The 21,933-nt window shown below is 21.2% G+C and overlaps 1 protein-coding gene across 2 annotated transcripts in view; it reads left to right on the forward strand.

The window, feature by feature from the left end:
• The window catches only part of LOC122504579 (metabotropic glutamate receptor 7-like), a 330,791-nt gene that overhangs the window by 270,187 nt on the left and 38,671 nt on the right, over nt 1-21,933 (forward strand). For both annotated transcript variants that reach the window (XM_043615752.1, XM_043615753.1), the window contains exons 8-9: nt 8,915-9,160; nt 14,011-14,166. In XM_043615752.1, the coding sequence (XP_043471687.1) occupies nt 8,915-9,160; nt 14,011-14,166 (402 nt within the window). The remainder of the gene's footprint in view (nt 1-8,914; nt 9,161-14,010; nt 14,167-21,933) is intronic.

The following is a 21,933-nucleotide window of genomic DNA, read 5'->3' on the forward strand; positions in this document are numbered from 1 at the left end:
AGGTAAAGAGTGTAATTTCTTCCTTATCAGATTAAAAGCGTTAATCATTTCAAGATGATGGGAAATTTCGAATCCTTCTTAGACGCGCATTCAAAATATAGTGCTTTATTTTTTCCTTACAAATGAAAAAAAAAATTCCCACACAATTTTTTCTTTATAATTCTTAGTCAACTTTACAATTAAATAAAAATTAAAATTAGAAAAAAAATTGTTTAATTATAAAAACTTTTTTATAGAACAGAAAATATAATTTAAATCAAAATGAAAAATACACTACTTTTTTGAGAATAATGAAAAAATTTCGAACACAAAGAATTTTCATTAAAATGATACTTCAAATTTATTTGATTACTGAGAATTAATTGGAAACAAATGAAAAATAGTTTCGAATAATCAAGAGAACAATTCAAAATCGTATAATTGGAATTAAATTCGAAATTCTTACGTTAAATGAAGTATTGATGTTTATTTGAAAAACATTATTTCGAAAATGGAAAAAGAAATTATTTCACTGAAATAATAGAAAACTGTTTTTTTCAGTTTTTTAAAGATGTTTCTTATAAAAGTTTTTTCGCATAATAAATCCAGACACTGGCAGTTATTTTAGACATAGCTATCGGGATTATATTAAAAAATGTATTCACTTCTTGATGTACTGAAAATTCTGTTATTTTAAGAATGATAACATTCTTTTTAAACATTCTTTCTTTATGAAAAATTTAATTAAAAATGATTATTCTTAGAGATAAGCGTTACCAGTTGGTATTTTTGTAATTTTTACTCTGTTACATTCTCAGGAGATGAGAGATTGTTTTTTTCTAAATTATTATTAACTCTTGCTTTACTGAGATATTGAAAATTTTTTTTATTCACCACAATAATATTATCAATAATAATTTAATGGTAAAATATTTTAGTACTATTGCTGAAAAAATAGAAAACTATATTCGTACTTATCCGAATTATAATTACAAATTTTAAGTATTAATTATTATTTTAAAGATTAATTTATTATTGTATAGAATTAGTGAAGGAAATGAGCGGGATTTTTAATACAATTTTAATCGAATTTCTCGAAAAATGTAATTATTCTTGAAACTTTTATTAAAATTCTTGGAAAAAATTCAATTAAAAAATTTGTTGAAAAAATTCTTTAGGAGAATTCAATTTTAAGAAACATTCAATTATTCAATAAATTATTAATTTTTGTATTTAAATATTCGAATTCTTGTAGAATTTTCTAATAAAAGTTTATTTAAAAATGATGTTCAGTTAAAATTTTAGATAATTTAATTGAATATTAAAAGCATTATAGATTTTCAGAAATAATTTCGTAAAATTGAATTGTAAACAAATGGATTTAAAAATACTTAAAGAACTTTTTTCAAAAATTATTAAAAATTTAAAAGTAATTGATTTACAGAAGAATTTTAGTTAAAAATTCTATGCTTATAATATAAAATAATAATTTTATCACTCGATCATCGTTAATTATTATTAAACATGAAGATATCAATCACTCGGAATGATTGATTTCTTCATGTTTTATTTGATTAAAATTCGTCGAAAAAATTCAATTATTTTCAAATTTGTTGATAAAATTCTTTATGAGAATTAAATTTTCAGAAATAGTCAATTATTTAGTTAATTATTTATGTTTTTATTTAAATTATTGATTTCTCCAAGAATTTTTTAATAAAAATTGATTTAAAAATGAATTTCAATTAAAATTTGAGATAATAAATGAATATAAAAATTATTATAGCTTGAATTTTTGGAAACAATTGAATTTTGAAAAGTTATCAAATTAAAGTCTTTGAAAATCTAAATTTTTCTAATTTTTAATTAACAATTCTGTAGAATTATTTTTTTTTTTGAAAAACTTTTATTAAATGTTTCTTTTTAAATTATTTGAAGTTTTTATTTTCCAATAATATTTAATTGAAGAATTTCCGAAAAATCGAAATTTCTTAAAATCATAAATCATTAATAAAATAGAACATGAAGAAATTAACTTTCTTAATAAATATTAAAATTCTTTCTAAAAATTCAAATATTTTCAAAAATACGAAAAAAATTCTCGCGTCAACATTTTAATTATTTTTATTTATAAATAGCAACATTCTTCGCAGTAATTCAATTATTTTCATAAAGTTTAAAATTCTTTTCAGGGATTTAATTATTTTTATAAATAATAAAATCATTTGGAGAAAGTAAATTATTTTCATAAATAACAATATTCAACACGAGAATTCAATTATTTTTAAAATTAATAAAATTCAATTATTTTTAAAAAATTTTAATAAAATTTATTACAAAATTTAAATTATTTTCAAAAATTGTTCACAATTCAATAATTTGTATATTTATTATTTTAATAAAATTTCCCGAAAGAATTCAATTATTTAAAAAAATATTTTGACAAAGTTCTACACGAATATTTAATTATTTTCTAAAATAATGAAAATTTCACAGGAATTGAATTATTAAAAATAGAATTTGCATAAATTTTTTCGAAAAAAATCAATTATTTGAATCTTTTTTTAAAAAATTCTTCGCAATAATTCAATTATTTTCATAAATAATAAAAATCATTGCAGAATTTCAATTATTTTTAATACAATTTCAATCAAATTTCTTGAAAAATATAACTATTCTAAAAAATTTTATTAAAATTCGTCAAAAGAATATAATTATATTTACAAACTTGTTGATAAAATTCTTTATGAGAATTAAATTTTAAAAAACATTGAATTATTCAATAAATTATCTAGGTTTGTAAATTTAAATAATTGAATTCTCGTATAGATTTTCTAATAAAAATTGATTTATAAATTTAATTGCAGTTAAAATTTTAGATGATTAAATTTTTGAGAAGTGACTAATAATTCGAATTTTTAGAAATAATTAAATTTTGTAAAAATTTCAAATTAAAATCTTTGGAAATTTGAATTTTTCATTCTTTTAATTAAAAATTCTATGGAACTAATTTTTTTCAAAAAGTTTAATCGACATTTAATTTAAAATTATTTCAAGTTTTTATTTTCTAATGTATATTTAATTGAAGAATTTCCGAGTAATCTAAATTTCGTAAATGTAAACAAATGAATTTGAAATTTCTCAAAAGAACTTTATCACAAGACATTTTTTACGATTTTTTTTTTGTTTTACAATTAAAGCAATTTGTAAATAAATATAATAGAACATTTTTTTGAGTATCTAATCGTTTTTAGAGTGAATCATAATATTCTTTAGTGTCAGGGAAAAAGTCAAAATTTTGTCTGGAAATCAGGGATAAACAAAATTAAAGTTTTGTGGAAATCTTGTTTTTAAATTATTTCTTTTAGACGTTTCATTATAAGTATCATTACGTATCACATCTTGGAAAAAATATTTTGAAAATATTTGTATTTAAGCACTTTTTAATAATTAAAAATCTCATAAATTTTAAACAAAAGTTTTATGTAAAGTAAAGAAAATAGTTGAAATGCAATGTCAGGTATACCAAAAAGCTTCGAAGGCGGGTTCGACGACTAGTATATTACATAATATAAAATATTATTAATATTATTGTTATAAATTATTATTTTATTTTTATTAACATTTGAATTTGAATCGTAGTAGAATAAATGTTGACTTAATATTTAAATTGAAATTGTTGATTTTAAAAGAATAACTCTCCTGTAATGTAGTAACTAATTCTTGTAGTGATTGCGTGTAATATTCAAAGCATAGGTATAATGATGCGGTTTGCGGATATGGTATAATTCATATAGAATTTACTTACAACAGTAAACTGGACCAGGCGTGTGAGACATTTCAGATGCAGATTCTCTGAATTGTTTACGGTTATACACTGGAGAGCCGTTAATCGGCATGTAATTATTCGAGATCACATGACATTTTCCTAATCTATCATTCATATCATTAATTTGTAACATCTAGTTGCAACGCCCTGAAGGGTCGAGTTAGGTACTAATTTTGAATTATTATTATCAACACGAACAACTATTAATCACTATCTAAATCCCATTAAATATATTAATACAATAGTAATATACAAACGTTTGGGTATACTTGTAGGTTATATATTTGCTTGTCACTTGTATGTTTGCTTTATTCATTTATAAATTAATAGTAACTGTAATTTCAAATTAAATCACAATTCATTATTTGTGTGATTCTCCATACGAAGTGGTAACTTTTGACTATAGTTTTTTCTAAAAATGTTAATATTTTTGAAAAAATTTTCGTTGTAGATCTTTATGATAAAGCTTGAAAATAATTATTTTGTTGATATTTGAACTTAAATGTATATTTTAATCTTATATAAACAATTTTGAAAAATTTCGTTTAGAGGTTAAATAATAAATTAAGAAAAATAAAATTTTGTCTATTAATAATATAAATAGTGTAAAAAACAAATAAAATATATTCCAATCAAGCTTATTAATCGACAATTAAATAATATTACAAAACATTTCAAAACAAAACAATTTTTAACAATTTTGAACGGTAGAAAAAATAAATTTTTAAATAAAAATAAACACTTACATAAAATACAACTTTTTAACTTAAGGGCATTTGAACCTTGGTGACGTCACACATGCTTTGCACAAACTGTAACGTCATCAAGGTTCAAATGCCCTTAATAATATAAATTGGAAGTAAAAACGAACTGAAAATGTGAAAAAAAGGAAAACAAATGAAAATGTAAACTCCACTTCCAAATAAAAAAATAGCGGGGAAAGTATTAAAAAAATATTTTTACACAAATTTATAAATGAAAATTGGAAAACAACACAAGAAAACTTACTTTTTGAGAATAAGTTTCGAATATGAAATAAATAAAAACAAGATTAAAATAGGCTTTGTGTAAAATAAATCATATTAAACTTCATGATTCTTGTGTGAAGAATCGAGGAAAGTACACTTTTTGGGTCGTTTCCAATTAAGTCAACTTTCTTTTCAAAGAAAAAATTTATTTTTCGATTATAATATTACTAAAAAACATTTTGAATATTAATTTTGTGGGAAAGTTGAAAGCAGATTTGAAAATAATTAATTTAATTTAATTTAATTACAAATATTTTAAAAATACATAAATATTTTATAGAGACTGAAAATATTTGAAAGTATAACGTAAACGAAAATAAAGACAATTTCAGATAACAGAAAAGAAATTATTCCTACAAATAGGACAACCTCGAATTAACAGGGGTCAACGAATAAATCGACCTTTGTATATATACGTACATATACACATGTATACATATACACACGATTTTATAATCACGTCTCGACGGAATTGCCAGTAAGCGTTTTCATGATTTTGCATTTTAAACGAATCGATTCCTAATAAAATTTGATATCGCGCATCCATCTCTTTAAGATTATTGACAATGCGCGCCACTCCTTTTGCCGAATTTCATTATTCCCATCATTTGCAATTTTATTCTCATTTCTCAAGACGACAATCATAACGCTTATCTTCAATCGTTACCATTTCCCTCGGATTTCAATTTTTTTAACATTCTTTTTTTTTTTATTTCTTAAATTCAATATAATTTATTGGCAACATCGGGGATTTATTTTTTTTCAATATGTATTATATTATTATTAATTTATTTCTGGAAGAAAATTAGGTGCAATTTTTATAGGGATTGCTGATTTTAATATTCTTTTGTGAAAATTTTGTGTAATGAAATTTTTAAAAATAAAATTTATAAAAATTAAAAACAAAAGTTAATTGAATAAATAATTATTAATTGTTTGTTATTAAAATTGAGGACTTACGGCATTAAATTACTAAATAGTAAATAGTTGTAAAAAAATATTTGAACATTAAAAAAATATGGTTTTTTTCGGTTATAAAATGGGACTAAAAACAGTATTAATTATTAATAAATTTATTTAAGAACCGTTTTTTTAATAATATTGATAATAGTATTCAGAAGCCTTTTACGATATTAAAAGGCCTCTGAATACTATTATCAGTATTAATTATTGTTTACTTAAAATTGAATAATGATTTTCTAAATGCAGAAAAAAAAATTGTAAAATCGAATAATATAGTCAGTAAAAGAAGATTTAAATCTCTAATAATGTAGTAAACGATTCAGTAACAAAATCAGTAGTAAGAGTCAATAGAAAGTCAGACAATGATTATTGTATTATAAATTTTTAGTCAGACACTTCTTTTGTATTTTGTATATTTGAAAAATAAACGTAGTTTTTATTCTAAATGTTTAAATACTGTACGTTTTTTGCTTGCAGTAGTAAAAGGCATTTTCAGTCAGACAACAATTTTTTATTATTTTTTATTATTCATGTCTGACAAGGAGAACTTCATTGGAATTAATACTAGAATTCAGTAGTAAAAGTCGATTTCAGTCAGGCATCGTTAGCGATTTACGTATTTTATTTTTACAATAATAAATAGTTTCTTGTCAAAATCTCTAAACATTTTACATTTTTCATTTACAGTAGTAAAAATTATTTTTAGTCAGACGGAAATTTCTATCGTTGTTATTTGCTTTGTTATTAGTTTCACAGTAGAACAAGTCAATATTTGGTCAGACACGTCTCTTTTAAGTAAAATTAGTGTATTTAGTAAGCAAATTTATATTTTAAGTCAGGAAAAAACTAATTAGTTTGGACTAATTCTGAAATCAAGTAGTACAAGTCGACTATAGTCAGACAAGATTGTATCTAAAGTCTCAAATATTTTCGTTTTTTTCTGGAGCAGTAACATTCATTGTACGCAGGTGATCAATTTCTTTTATTGTTTTCTAATTTTCTTTTTTAGAATTCTAATTATTTTTGAAGTAGAAAGAGTCAATTTTTACTCAGACTCCACACATTTAAGTGTCATTTCTCAGTATATACAGTTATTAGTTATTAACAATATAAATTTAGAAATTTCTAAAGAAAAAATAAATTGACACCAAAAAATTGAAAAACGACTATTTATGGCAGACAAGCAGAACTTCACTAGGAATAATAATTTTAGAATCCAGTAGTTAAAGTCAATTGCAGTCAGACATCATTGAAGATTTCCGTATTTTTCATAATAATAAACTGTTTCTATTGTGAATATCTGTAAACATTTTACATATTTTTCATTTGCAGTAGTAAAAGTTATTTTTAGTCAGACGGTAATTTTATATCATTGTTATTTGCTTTGTTATTAGTTTCACAGTAGAACAAGTCAATTTTTGGTCATACACTATTTTAAATGGAATAATTTAAGTGGAATTTAAGTGGATTTCTAACGATTTTAAATTGAGACAAACAATGTATCAAAATTTTATATATTTAAAAAAACTGTATTTGTGAATAATAAAAAATTTGTAGTTCAAGTTTCTAAATATTTTAAGTTGCTTTTTCTTAGTAGTAAATTTTTTACTATTTTAAATTTTTAAAATTTTTAAAATTTTTACTCTCTAAATTTGAATCAGCGATTTTCCGCTGATTTAAATTTACCGTTTAAAATGTTTACCATTCTGTTTATTGCAATTAATTTCGCAGTAGAACAAGTCAATTTTCGGTGAAACACGAATGTATTTAGTGCAATTAGTGTAATTAGTATAATTAGTAGTAAAATACAGTTTACGTCAGACAAGCAGAAGTTCATTCAGTCTAGTACTGAAATCATGTAATAAAAGATAATTTCTCTCAACACAAAATTTTTTTTTTATATCTTACAATAGTAGATAATTTTTATGCGGAAATTCTAAATTTTTCACGCATTCTATTTGTATCTTGTAGTGGTGGAAATTATTTTTAGTCATACGGGACATTTTTAACATATTATTTGCTTTGCGATTAGTTTTGCAGTAGAACAAGTCAACATTTTATCAAACAAAACCATTTTAACTGAAATTATTAAAATCAGTAGTAAAATACGGTTTAAGTCAGACGAACAGAAGTACATTCGGACTAATACTAAAATCCATCAATAAAAGACGATTCCGGTCTGACGATAATTTTGCATTTGCATTTTTTAATAGTAAACAGTTTCTAGTCAGATTTTATAAATTTTTTTATGTGCAATAGTAAAATTTACTTTTAATCAGACAGTAAATTTTTTTATTCTTCTTTGCTGTACGATTAGTTTCGCAGTAGAAGAAGTCAATATTTGATCAGACAGAATTATTTTTAAGTGCAATTAGTGTATTTCGTACAATGGAACAGAAAATTTATTCGATTCAAATAAACGATTACTTGACTGTTTTATCAATTAAATATTTACTTGAATTAAACAATTTTTATTTGAGTCAATTTAATAGTAATCGATTATTTGTATCAAATAAATTTTTTTTCAGTTTAGCAAAATACAATTTAAAATACAGAAAAAGCAGGAATCTTGAAAGTATTAATTTAATTAATAATAATTAATAATAATAATAATAATTAATAATAGTAATAATAATAATAATAATAATAATTAATAATAATTAATAATTGATACTAATATCAATTGTAGATAAAAATTTAGATCAATTTTTATTTGATCTGCATTCAACCTGTTTGAACTAATTTTAGTATCAAATAGAAAAACAGTATTTGAGTCAGAAAATCTATTGTTGTTTTATTTTAGCAGTAGAACAAGTCAATTTTAGGTCAAACATGAATATTTTTTCTAACAATTAGTGCATTCAGTAGTAAAATAACATTTAAGTCAGACAAGCAGAAGTTACGTCTTTCATTTGCAGTAGTAAAAGATTTTTCTAGTCAGACGGTAAATTTTCCATCTTCCTCTAGTGTGTGATTAGTTTTAAAGGGGAACAAGTCAATTTTTTGTTCAGACAGAACTTATTTTAAGTGAAAATTACTTCATTTAGTATCGTAAAATATACTTCAAGTCTTATGGAAAAAATAATAATTAAGGAATTTTTAATCTTTTTTCTAGGTTTTGACAAGTATTACAACAATTTGCGTCCACGAATGAACGACGAGTGCGGAAACCAAGCGGAGCAAAATGTCGAACATCCAACGTTGCCGGGAAAAATAGTAAATTGTCGAAATCTTTGGTTTCGCGAATTTTGGCAGCAGCATCATCGATGTTCTTTTGGACCGAAAAAAGATGGAAAACCACAGTGCACGGGCAAGGAGCAATTACGAAATTACGAGCAAGAAGGATTGGTACCTTTTGTTGGTAATTCATTCATTTTTTTCCTAAAATTATATTATTTTCACTTTCTTTTAATTTCATTTTACTCTATTTATTTTTTTTCTTGTTTTATTTATTTACTTATTTATTTATTTGCATATTTAATTATTTACCTATTCATTTACTTATTTATTTTTCTATTTATTTCCTTATCTGTTTATCTATTTATTTATATACTTATTAATTTTTATTTACGTATTTATTTAATTATAACTATTTGTCTGTTTACATATAAATTTATTCTCTTATTTATTAACATTGTAATATTTACTCGAATACCAATTTATTCATTGAATTCCATAGGAAACGTAAATTTTCCACTGAATTTGAAAAGGGCATTAATAATCGAAAATTTAAAAACTAAAATTTTTCATGTTTTATTAGGTTTTGATAAATATTATAACAATTTACATCGACGAGTGAATAATGAGGGTGGATATAGAGCGAAGCAAAATTTTCAATTATTAAATATCAGAAAATCAACGAAAAATTTGAAAAATAATTTACAATGAATTAATCGTTGGCAAATTATTTATTAATTAAAATCGTAACAAAAGGTTTTAACCAAAATAATTGCCAACAAATTTATCAAAAGGCAAGAAAGAAAACGTACTCATTAAAATTAAAACAAAATATTAAAACATAATTCCAAATAAATAGAACAAAACATAAAATTTATTGAAATTTAAAATAAAATAATTTCTAATCGAAAATTACAATTTTGTTATTTTATTAAAATCAAAAGAGAAATGTAAAAAATAATTTTTTTAAAATAATAATTTAATAATTTAATAATAATTTTTTATTGGAAATAATAAACCAAACATTTTTTATTTTTTTCTAAAAAATGGAAAATTTTCTAGTTTTTATTCGTTCTATTTTATTTTTATTTACATTTTGTTTATTTTATTGTTATATAATTTTTATTCAATTAATTAATAATTTACATATTTAACATATAAGTATAGATAAATTGAGAAAAAGAAATAAGTAAATATAACGAAAAAAAATTGTATCAAAATTAAAAAGAGATTTTTCCCAAACGAAAGTGCAATAATTAATTTTAGTGATTGATTCGGAATACTTAATTTATTTTTACATAATCGTCTGAATATTTTATTCACCTTCTTAAATTAAATATATATCACTCACACTTGAGGAAAATACATTTTCCAATTACTATAAAATTTACGTCATTTACTTGGTTTGACTTCAGTGTGCGGCAAAAGTTTACTGCGTAATTTCAATTTTGTTACCCTGTTTTCGTCCCAAGAGTTTTAGCACACTTTGCTCTGTCAACCTATATATATATATATATATATATATATATATGGTTCACATTTTCGAATCGGTAGAGAGAAAGGTTATTCACGATTCTTGAGTGGCACGTTTCAAAATTTTATGTTTCGCTTTATGACTGCCAAGGTGTCACGCCTTTAGAATAAGGTATTCATTAGACTTAAGATCACAGCTGTCGCGGAGATATTTTATGAAGAGAATTTTTCACAAGAGGAGTAGAAAAAACTATTTTCTCTCTCTCTCTCTCTCTTTCTAAAGAATTCAAACAGTAAATTCTTTTTAAACCTTTGTTTTAACTGATCTTTTATCTCTTAATCTTTATTGTTAATTAATTAACTGGTATTTCTAATTTTTTAAATTCTTTACGAAAAATGTAAGTAGAAATAAGATTTTTTTTATTTACATTAAGAATTTTCTTCTCTAGTTGTAAAAAAATATTACGAAAGAATAGAAAAGAATAGAAAAGAATAGAAAAGAATAGAAAAGAATAGAAAAGAATAGAAAAGAATAGAAAAGAATAGAAAAGAATAGGAAAGAATAGAAAAGAATAGAAAAGAATAGAAAAGAATAGAAAAGAATAAAAAAGAATAAAAAATAGAATAAAAATAGAATAAAAATAGAATAAGTATAGAACAAAATAAATCAGAAAAAATGTTTCTATATAAAATATTGTAAATTCTTTTCTTTTTCGTAAATTTCTTTTCTCTGAAAGAAAATAAAATTTGTATATTTTTGTCATTTTATTAGAAACATTCTCTCTATTTAGTGTTAAGGAAAAACAACTTTTCTTTTTAGCAGTGAATTTTTTAGCTCTACATATCTACACCCGCGCCCGGATTCTTTTCTTCTCTCTTTTTTTTCACATGAAAACGCTTTGTCTACCCTTATCTCTTTCTTCTTTTGAAAAGCTCAGTTCTTCTAGTGATCATTATCGTTCTCGTTGTGTCTCGAATTTCCCAGTATTTCTCTAAACTATCCTCCAAAACCTTCTTTCGTCTCTCTCTGTCTCTCTCTGTCTCTCTCTTTTTCTCAACTTGACACCAATATTTCCACATCCTTTATACATTTTATTCCTTTCGAATTTTTTTTCTTTCTTTTTTTTTTTTTTTTTTGCTTCAAGCCACTTCTATATAACATCCTTATCCAATTATCCTTTAAACTTTCATTCATTTCGTCGTTTTTATATAAAGACACTATTTTCTCTTCTCATTATTTTCGGCCATTGATAAATTTACTCCCCAAGTGAATTGATGATCCAAGAAAAACATCAATTTTTCTCACTCGTAAAATTATTTTTTCAGACTATTTTTTTTTTATTTATCAAATAATTATTTATTACTGGAAAATATTATGTGGACGATAAATGTTTTACTCAATTTACTATAATCATGCGAATTACAAAATTTTTCATTTTTAAATAACAACTTTATTTTTTAAATATTTTAAATGCAAAAAAGATTTAAAATTGCAAAAAATCACTTAATAATAATTAAGTAATTAATTGATTACTATGATCTATTATTTTCAAAACTGTTAATAAAAATCTTCGAAAAAAATTAAACAATTTTTATAGTTAATAACATTTATCAGAGGAGTAGAATTTTATTCAAAAATTTTAATATAATTTTTCGACAAAATTCAATTATTTATTTTTGAAACATTAATAATATTCTTTGAAAGAATTCATGAATTTCAAAAAAAAAATTTTTTATTTTTTATAAAAATTACATTCTTTTTAGTTTAATAGATCATTATAATTAATTTCCTAGACAAAATTGAATTACTTTAAAGAATTTCAAAAAATTTATTCAAAACAATTCAATTATTGTCATAACTTTTCTAAAAATCCCTCGCAAGAGTTCAATTACTTTTTATAAAAATAATATAGAATTCTTCAGAGGGATTCAATTATTTTCAATACAATTTATATAAAATTCCTCAAAAAAAATTTAATTAATTTCAGAAATGTTCATAAAATTCTTCGCACTAATTTAATTATTCTGAAAATTTAGTAAAATTATTGACAAAATTAAATTATTTTTACAAATTATTTTCAAGTATTTTAATAAAATTCTTTGCAGAAATCCATTTATTTTAAAAAATTTCAGTTAAATTCTTCGAAATAATTTAATTGTTTAAAAAATTTTGATTAAATCCTTTATAAAAATTCAATAATTTTCAATATAGTTTTAATTAAATTCTTTTAAAAAATTTAATTATTTTCCACAAATTTAACAAATTCTTCATAATAATTGAATTATTTTTACACGTTTTGATAAAATACTTTACAAAAATTCAATTATTTTCATAAAAAAAGAAAATTCTTTACAAGAATTCAATTATTTTCATAAATAAAGAAAATTCTTTACAAGAATTCAAATATTTTCTAAAATTCAACAATTTTAACTAAATTTCTTAACAGAATCCATTTATTTTAAAAACTTTCAGTTAAATTCTTCGAAATAATTTAATTATTTAAAAAATTTTTCATAAAATCCTGTATCAATAATTTTCTATAAAGTTTTATTTAAATTCCTTTAAAAAATTTAATTATTTTCATAAATAAATAAAATTCTCTACAAAAATTCAAATATTTTCTAAAATTTAACAATTTTAACTAAATTTCTTGACAGAATTCATTTATTTTAAAAACTTTTAATAAATTTCTTCAACAGAATTTAATTATTATCAAAATTAAAATAAAATTCCTCACAGAAATTCAATTACTTTCAATACAATTTTACTAAAATAAAAAATATAACTTTTTTTAAATTTAGTTATTAACGCAAAATTATATGGAAAATAAAATAATTTCCAAATATTTCTATTAAATAATCTTTAAATTTTTCTTGCAAAAATAGTATCACAATACTGATTTTCTAAATCTGAATTAGTAAAATTTTCAACCAATTAGAATAAATGTCTGTTTTTTTGCTTTTGAAATAATTAAAAGTTACTTATAAAATTAATAGATTTTGAAAAATGTTTATTACGTAGTATTTTAGTAATTCGAAAGCAAAAAGTCTGTTACTAATTAAAATTATTATTGATTTTTATTAATTCTGTAGAAGGTGAATCAATAAGTAAAATAACAGTTCAAATTTTTCATAAAATAAATTATGTTGCTACTAATAAATTTTTTGTTTTCAATAAAATAAATATAAAAATTAACGAAAAAGCAAATAAAAACAACTAACATTAAATATAATAATAATAACAATAAATATAAATATTTTTTATTTGTAGAAATAATTGTTTGAAGTAATAAAAAAATGAAAATGCAATTATCTCAATAACCTGCGCCCTGTAGTAAAAAAAACTGACTGTGGATTCGAATTCAGCGTTCAAATTTACCTTTGTTGCTCGGGTCAAAAACCTTGTATTCCTGTGTAATTAATTTAAAAAATTGAGGGTATTTTTAAAAATATTTTTGTTAACTTTTTTAAAGTAACAATATTATTATTATTATTATTATTATTTTTTTTTTGACAAAATTTATGAAAGAGAAGATTAAAATAATTTTTTCTTTTTCACAGTGGATGCTGTTTATGCAATGGCACATGGGATTCATAATCTGATTGAGGACGTGTGTGTCGAAACCGACGAATCCGAACATTATTTATGTGACAGTTTGAAACCAGCACCCCGGGGGCAACAACTTTTGCAATATATTCGTAACGTCACTTTTATAGGTAAGTGAAAACTTTACCCTTAACAAATTGATACATGAACTATATTTTTCTATAATGAAAAATTAATGTCAAAATAGAAAAACCAAAAAAAAAAAAAAAAAGAAATAATTTTTAATAATAATTCAAAATTTCTTTTTTATTTCACAAAAACTAAAAATGAAATTATCCGAAACAAGAAGTTGAAGAAAAATAGAAATTATTCTTTATTGTATTTGAGATAATCGATATCAATTCAGAGGTTAATCAAGGAAAATTCAAACACACATTTTGCTCTTTATCTCGCTTTGATTAATTATCAACGTTCTTCCAACTTTGTTCTGACATAAAGAATGTAGGACCATTAGGAAGAAAAGAAAGGTTCGTTAATTTCGTGCTCTTTTTTCTCTCCCCCTTTTACCCCCTTCTCGTTTTCATTAAACGGTGGTCCAATGTGATCAATATTTAAACACCAGGAGTCTTCTTCTGTCTTCTTCTTCAAGCAATTATTCTTTAATCAATATTGCACTTTACCTTTATTTGCAAAGCAAGAAAAAAAGAAAAGAAAGAATTCTCAATTTCATTAAATATTAGCGTGGTAAATATTACCACTTACCTTTGCAGAACTCTAATTTCATGGAAAGTAAACACAAGAGTCACTGTTCAAGTAAACGTGAACTCTTTGCCTTTTTCCTTTTTTTTATGACAAAAGACGTCGTAAATTATTTCAATGCTAACCTTGATACATAAAAATTTCGTATAATTACCTTTTCTTATCGTAAACATATTTTTCTCTTTTCTTAAATTAAATTTACATTAGGAAAATGAGTCTTTCTTTTTAAATACTACTTGAAATTAATTGCGATTCACTTTTTAGCGGAATTTTAAAATTTACCGTAATTTTAATTTGCATATTTACATTATTATTAACTTTAAATGCCAAAAAGCAAATATTTATAGCATAAAATAGAGAAAACTATTTTTTTGAATTTCAATTTTATTTATTTATTTATCTATTTCTTCATTCATTTATTTATTTACATATAAAAAATTTATCCTTTCATGGATTTCTTTCATTTATTTTGTTTATTATTGTATTTATTATTAATTGCTCACTTATTTATTATCTACTAATTTATTTATTATCTACCAATGTCATATGCTCATGCGTCAAATATGGACTTACATTTTTTTTTCATTATGCAAATTGCAAAATTTTTTACTTTCAAAAATCAACTTCTATATTTGAATAATATTAGATTTAAAATTAAAAGAAAATCACTTACTAACTAATTAACAAATTAATTATTATTAATTATTTTTAAAAAAATTTTCTAATTCATCAGAAATATTCAATTATTCTTAAAAAAAACATAATATTCTCAGCGGGAATTAATTATTTTCAATGCAAATTTAAAATTTTTCAAAAAAATTCAAATATGTTTAAACATTTCAACAAAATTGTCTGAAAAATTCAATTATTTTAATAAATAATAAAATTCTTCGCTGGAATTCAACTTTTTCAATACAATTTCCATGGAATTCGTCGAAAAAATTCAATTATTTTCAAAATTTTCCATAAAACTTGTTTATAAGAATTTAATTATTTTCAAAACAATTTTTATTAAATTCATCAAAAGGATTTAATTACATACAGAAATTTTAATAAAATTCTTCACTAGAATTCAATTATTTCCATAAGGAGGAAAATTCATGAGAGACATTTAATTATATTCATTGCAATTTTCATGAAAATCGTCGAAAAAATTCAATTATTTTCAAAATTTTCCATAAAATTTGTTTTTAAAAGAATTCATTTATTTTCAAAAATTATAATAAAATTCTTCGAACAAATTTAAATATTTTAAAAAAATCCTAATAAAATTCTTTGTCGAAATTAAATTATTTTCAATAGGTACAATTTTAATTGAATTTCTTAAAAGAATTTAATACATACACAGAAATTTTAATAAAATTCTTTACTAGAATTTAATTATTTCCATAAAGAAGAGAAAATTCATGAAAGAAATTTAATTATTTTCATTATAATTTTCATGAAATTTGTCGAAAAAAATTCAATTATTTTCAAAATTTTTCATAAAATTTGTTTTTAAAAGAATTAACAATTATTTTCAAAAATTATAATAAAATTCATCGAACAAAATCAAATATTTTTAAAAAAATTTAATAAAATTCTTGGCCGAAATTAAATTATTTTCAAACTTTTCCATAAAACTTGTTTAAAAGAATTCAATTATTTTCCAAAATTACGATAAAACTTGTTTATAAAAATTCAATTATTTTCAATACAATTTCAATTAAATTTGTCGAAAAAAATTCCATTATTTTCAAAATTTTCCATAAAATTTTCAAAAATTATAATAAAATTCTTCGAAAAAATTCAAATATTTAAAAAAAAATGTAATAAAATTCTCTGCCGAAATTAAATTATTTTGAATACAATTTTAATTAAATTCTTCGAAAGAATTTAATTATATACAAAAATTTTAATAAAATTCTTCACTAGAATTCAATTATTTCCATAAAGAAGAAAATTCATGAGAGACATTTAATTTTTTTCATTACAATTTTCATGAACTTCGTCGAGAAAAATTCATTTATTTTCAAAATTTTTCATAAAACTTGTTTAAAAGAATTAAATTATTTTCAAAAATTATAATAAAATTCTTCGAACAAATTGAAACATTTTATTCAAATTTTTTCAAAAGAATTTACCTAATTATTTTCAAAACAATTTGTTATTAAATTTCTCGACAGAATTTAATTATTTTCCAAATTTTTACTTAAATTTTAAATAAAATCCTAAATTCAAATTAACAATTTGAAATAAAATTAAAAATATTTTTTTAAAAATGAAATATTTCGAATAAAAATATTACACATAGCTGTATCAAAGATAAATCTTTTTTTTCCTTCAATTATTGTTATTTTTTGTTTTTATTACTCTGATAGAAATCAATTAAAAACAAAAGCTTCAATAAAGTAATAGTTTGTAAAAAAAAAAATTTTAATAATTTTTTTCAACAGAAATGTAAAAGTGTGATTTTATAAAAAAGAATAGAGAGCTAAAAATAAATTTGTAATTACCTTTCTATAAATTACAAGCTAACAGTAATCAATGATCATTCAAACTAGAGAAATACGTCCTGAAATGTTTGCTGACTGATAGGTGTGATCAGACATCAAAAGCTTTCAAACATTCTCTCTTTGATTAAAAAAAAACAGTATTTCCACTTTTTTTATGATTACCATTTTTAAAATATTAAATCCAACATTTCTGCTAAAAATCCTCCTACTCTCTTCTAATTCTTACTTTTATTTTTACTATTTTTATTATTATTATTATTATTATTATTATTATTATTATTATTATTATTATTATTATTATTATTATTATTATTATTATTATTATTATTATTATTATTATTATTATTATTATAATATTATTATTATTATTATTATTTTGTTATATTATATTTATTTTATTTTTATATTTATTAACAAAAAAACTACAAAGTAAAAATTTTTTTTTTACAAAATTACATTATATAAAATTAAATACAAAAAAACATAAAGAATTACATCAAAAAAATTTCGGAAATTGCGTATTTTTTGAAAATTTAGTCAACTGGTAAATTAAAGTAAATTGAAAGTAATAAAGAGAAAAAATTGTTAAAGAGGAATAAAAAAAATTTTTGCAATAAAATAGAAGCAATTTTTCTCGAGAAAAAATCATGGAAACTAAATAAATTTCTATATAGTGAGTGGCCATGGTATATTTACGTGTTTCGTTTATCTCGAACGAGGAAAAAGGTCAAATAAAAAAAAAAAAAGAAAAATCAGAGATTTTTCGTACCTTCACTGGCTCGTGTCGAATCGCCAAAAAGCATGTCCTTTACAATAGAGAACAACAAAAAAGAAGAAAAAAAAACACCTCGCTAGTCGTGTTATTATTGTCACTTGGCGCTTTTGCAAAGAAAAATGATGGATTTCGATAGGAAAAATTACGAGCTTTATAGTGTGTCGTCCAATTTCTCTCATACGATGAAATATCATTGTCAAAAGTAACGACTCCTAATCTCACACTTTTTTTCTCTTTCTATTGAATATTTTTCTACGTCATTCATACAAACTTGTCACACTCTATTTATTATTCGTTTCGCATGTAATTTCTCTTTAATAGTTTTCACTTTTTCACCCAGAGAAATAGTCATTTGTCAAATATATCTCTTAGAGACAAACTAAATTTTGTAGATTTTTCAAATGAAAAATTAGTGACACTAAAAAAAATATTTTTCTTTTTTTCTATTATATTAAAATATTATTATTAGCGTATCTATTGTTGTGGGAAAGATATATAGGAAATAAAATTGATTGATAATATATTTCATTGCCTTTTCTGTTTGTTATCTATGAGAAAAAAAATGATTGCGATAATTATTTATTCTTTTTCATTGATAAGACTTTAATCGAGTTCAATTTTCTTCACTAAATTATGGAGGATCAATTTAGTTTCCCAATTTTCCGAGAGGCAATTACTAACGTTTACAACGAGGCACTAAACGAAATCAGGCTAAAATTTCCAAATTTGTGCATTAATACAGAATCCCATGTAACCAATAAGGCTTGATCGTTATCTTTCTCTCTCCCCCCTCCTGGAAAATGAACGTTTTAATTACAATATGTATTAAAATCCGGTGTTAAACCCAATTATTATCAGATTAAAATTTATGAGATATTCTTAAGCCCTTTCCATGTCTCTTAGCTAAATTTACCGCCAAATAAAAACATTTATCGTTTAGAGTCAAATTTATTCTTAATTAATCCGTTTTTTTCATTTTTATTTTATTTTTACTTTCTTTATTTTACTTTACATTTTTTTTTATTTCACTTTATTTTACTCCATTTTAATTTATTTTATTTTACTTCATTTTATTTGACTTTATTTCATTGCAAACTTCGGAAAGTTTTTGAAAAACAAATTTTAAAGAATATTAATTGTAAATTAAGAAAAAATTAAGTTCTCAAAAATTTTAATAGAAAAGTTCCAAATGAAAATTTTAATGAAAGTTGTCTTTAAAAAATTATATTAAAATTTAAATTAAAAATAAATACAAATATTTTTTAAAAAAGTAATTCTTATAAGAATTTTATTAAAAGTTTGTAAGATTCAATTATTTTCAATATTTTCAATTACATTTTTCCTAAAATTCAATATCTGCCAAAAATAATTAAATTAAAATATTTTTTTTAATCAATTATTTTTTTAATTCAATTATTTTCAATACAATTTTATAATATTTCTCTAAAGAATTCAATTATTTTTGGAATTCTTAATGAAATTCTTGGAAAGAATACAATTATTTTCAAAAAATTTAACAAAATTCTTCGCAGGAAATTTATTATTAATTATTTTTAGCATTTCCAATACAGTTTTAATAAGATTTTTCAGAAAAAATTAAATTATTTTTTAAAATCGACAAATTATTTGCAAAAATGTATTTATTTTCAAAAATTTGAATAAATTTTTTACAAGAATTGAATGATTTTCAATGCAATTAATTAATTAATTAATTAATACAATTCTTCGTAGAAGTACTGGATAATTTTTAATCCATTTTTAATCAAATTACTTTAAAAAAATAAATAATTTCCAATTACATATTTCCTAAAATTCAAATATCTTCAAAAAATAATAAAATTAAGATATTTCTAAAAAATCTAAGTTTTCTACAAATATTTTTTAAATTTTGGAGAAATCAATCATTTTAAAAATATTTTTAATTACCTACAATTCTTCAAAAAATTGATTAGTTTTTTTAATTATTTAATTTCTATTCGCAGGAATTCAATGATTTTCAATACAATTTCATAAAATTTCTCTCAAAAGTTTAATTTTATTTTTAAACTTTTAATGAAATTCTTCGAAAGAATACAATTATTTTCAAAAATTTTAACATAATTCTTTGCAGGAAATTTATTAAATTAATTAATTATTTTTAGCATTTCCAATACAGTTTTAATAAGATTTTTCAGAAAGAAATTAAATTATTTTTTAAAATCGAATTTTTTGAAGAAATTTAATTATTTTAAAAAATTTGAATAACATTTTTTACAAAAATTGAATGATTTTCTTAAAAAAATGAAAATCTTGACAAGAATTCAATTATTTTCAATACAATTTCAATTTTAATAAAATTTCTCGAAAAAATTCAATTATTTTTTTGAATTTTAATAAAATTCTATCAAAGGATTCAACTATTTTTGAGAAATTTTAATAAAATTCTTCGTAGAAATATTGGATAATTTGTAATACATTTTTTAATCAATTTTCTCCAAAAAATGCAATTATTTTAAAAAATTGTAATAAAACTCTTCGAAAGTATTTAATTATTTTTAAAAATTTTAATTAAATTCTCTATAAGAATTAAATTATTTCAATGCAATTTTTAGATAATTCACAACAATTATTATTATTAATTATTATTCTCCACAATTTTATTAAAATTCTATTCAAGATTTAAATTGTTTCTGATTTAGAATGATAAAATTTACAAAAATTGTTGGTAACATTTTTTTTAACAAAAATGTTATTTTTTATAATTACAAGAAAAAATTAATTTTTTAACACAAAATTATAGAAAATGAAGTAATTTCTAAATTTTTTTTTGCTAAAATTGTATGACAAACTGATTTTCTAAATTAAATTTAGTAAAAATTTGAACTTATTAGAACAAAAGTAATATGAAATTTCTAAAAATTAGTTTATTGATTTTACAGTTGCAATTTTTTGAAATTTCAGAAGGTTTGAAATTTAAAAAATTTTAACTCTTGTAGAAAAATAAAGAACAAGTATTTTTATTTATCAAAATTATTGTCGTTTTGAATAATTGAATTTAGAAATCAGTGAAAGGTAAGGAAAATACAAATTGAAATTTTTGTGATAACACTGAATTAAATAAACGACGTTTTCGACTTTTTTTTGTATATTTAATCGACTAGAGCGACTTTTTTTTGCACCTTAAATTCTATCCGTGGCCTGTTATTATACTTCAGTTTATTTAAAAAAAACATCATCTTGAAAAATGTAAAAAAGAAATAATTACTAAATTTTATTCTGATATATATTGCAAAATAAATAAAGTGTAAATTAATTTTTTTAAATTAACTTCCTCGTTTTTTATTATAACTCGAAAGTGAATTATTCGAGATGATTCACCGTCTCGATTAGCATTTCGAGAGAATAAAGTGTTTGCTCAAAATTCATCATTTTATGAAAACTAATAAATTTTCTTAAGGAAGTCAACTCTCGGTTATAACGTAACATAAAAAGGATTTTATCTAAATGAAATTCTTTTCTCCTACTATCCATTGTAAACGAATTCCTTTTACCGCAAATAAGTACTTCTATATGAAAGACTTAAATCAATATTATATATATATACTTTATTTTTATACTCAAAATTTTCAGAAAAATTTTATTTATTATTTTCGAATCACTTCTCACTTGAAAATCGTTTTTTTTTACATATTTTACATGCACTAAAATCCCATTGATTTTGAAAATTTTCATTTCAAACGAAATACTTTTTTTTAAAGAGCAGGAAAAAAAACGATAGAAAAGTTTAATCTGGGATAATTTTCATTAATATGCGCATTGCATCTTTTAATTGAATTTTTTTTTACCTTTTGCATATGGGAAAAATTTAGCTTCAGATGTTTCGACATACTTTTTTACAGTGATACGATTTACTTTAAAAATTTAATTAA

The sequence above is a fragment of the Leptopilina heterotoma genome, unplaced genomic scaffold, assembly GCF_015476425.1.
Source record: "Leptopilina heterotoma isolate Lh14 unplaced genomic scaffold, ASM1547642v1 Lhet_305, whole genome shotgun sequence".
In the NCBI taxonomy this organism is placed as follows: Eukaryota; Metazoa; Arthropoda; class Insecta; order Hymenoptera; family Figitidae; genus Leptopilina; species Leptopilina heterotoma.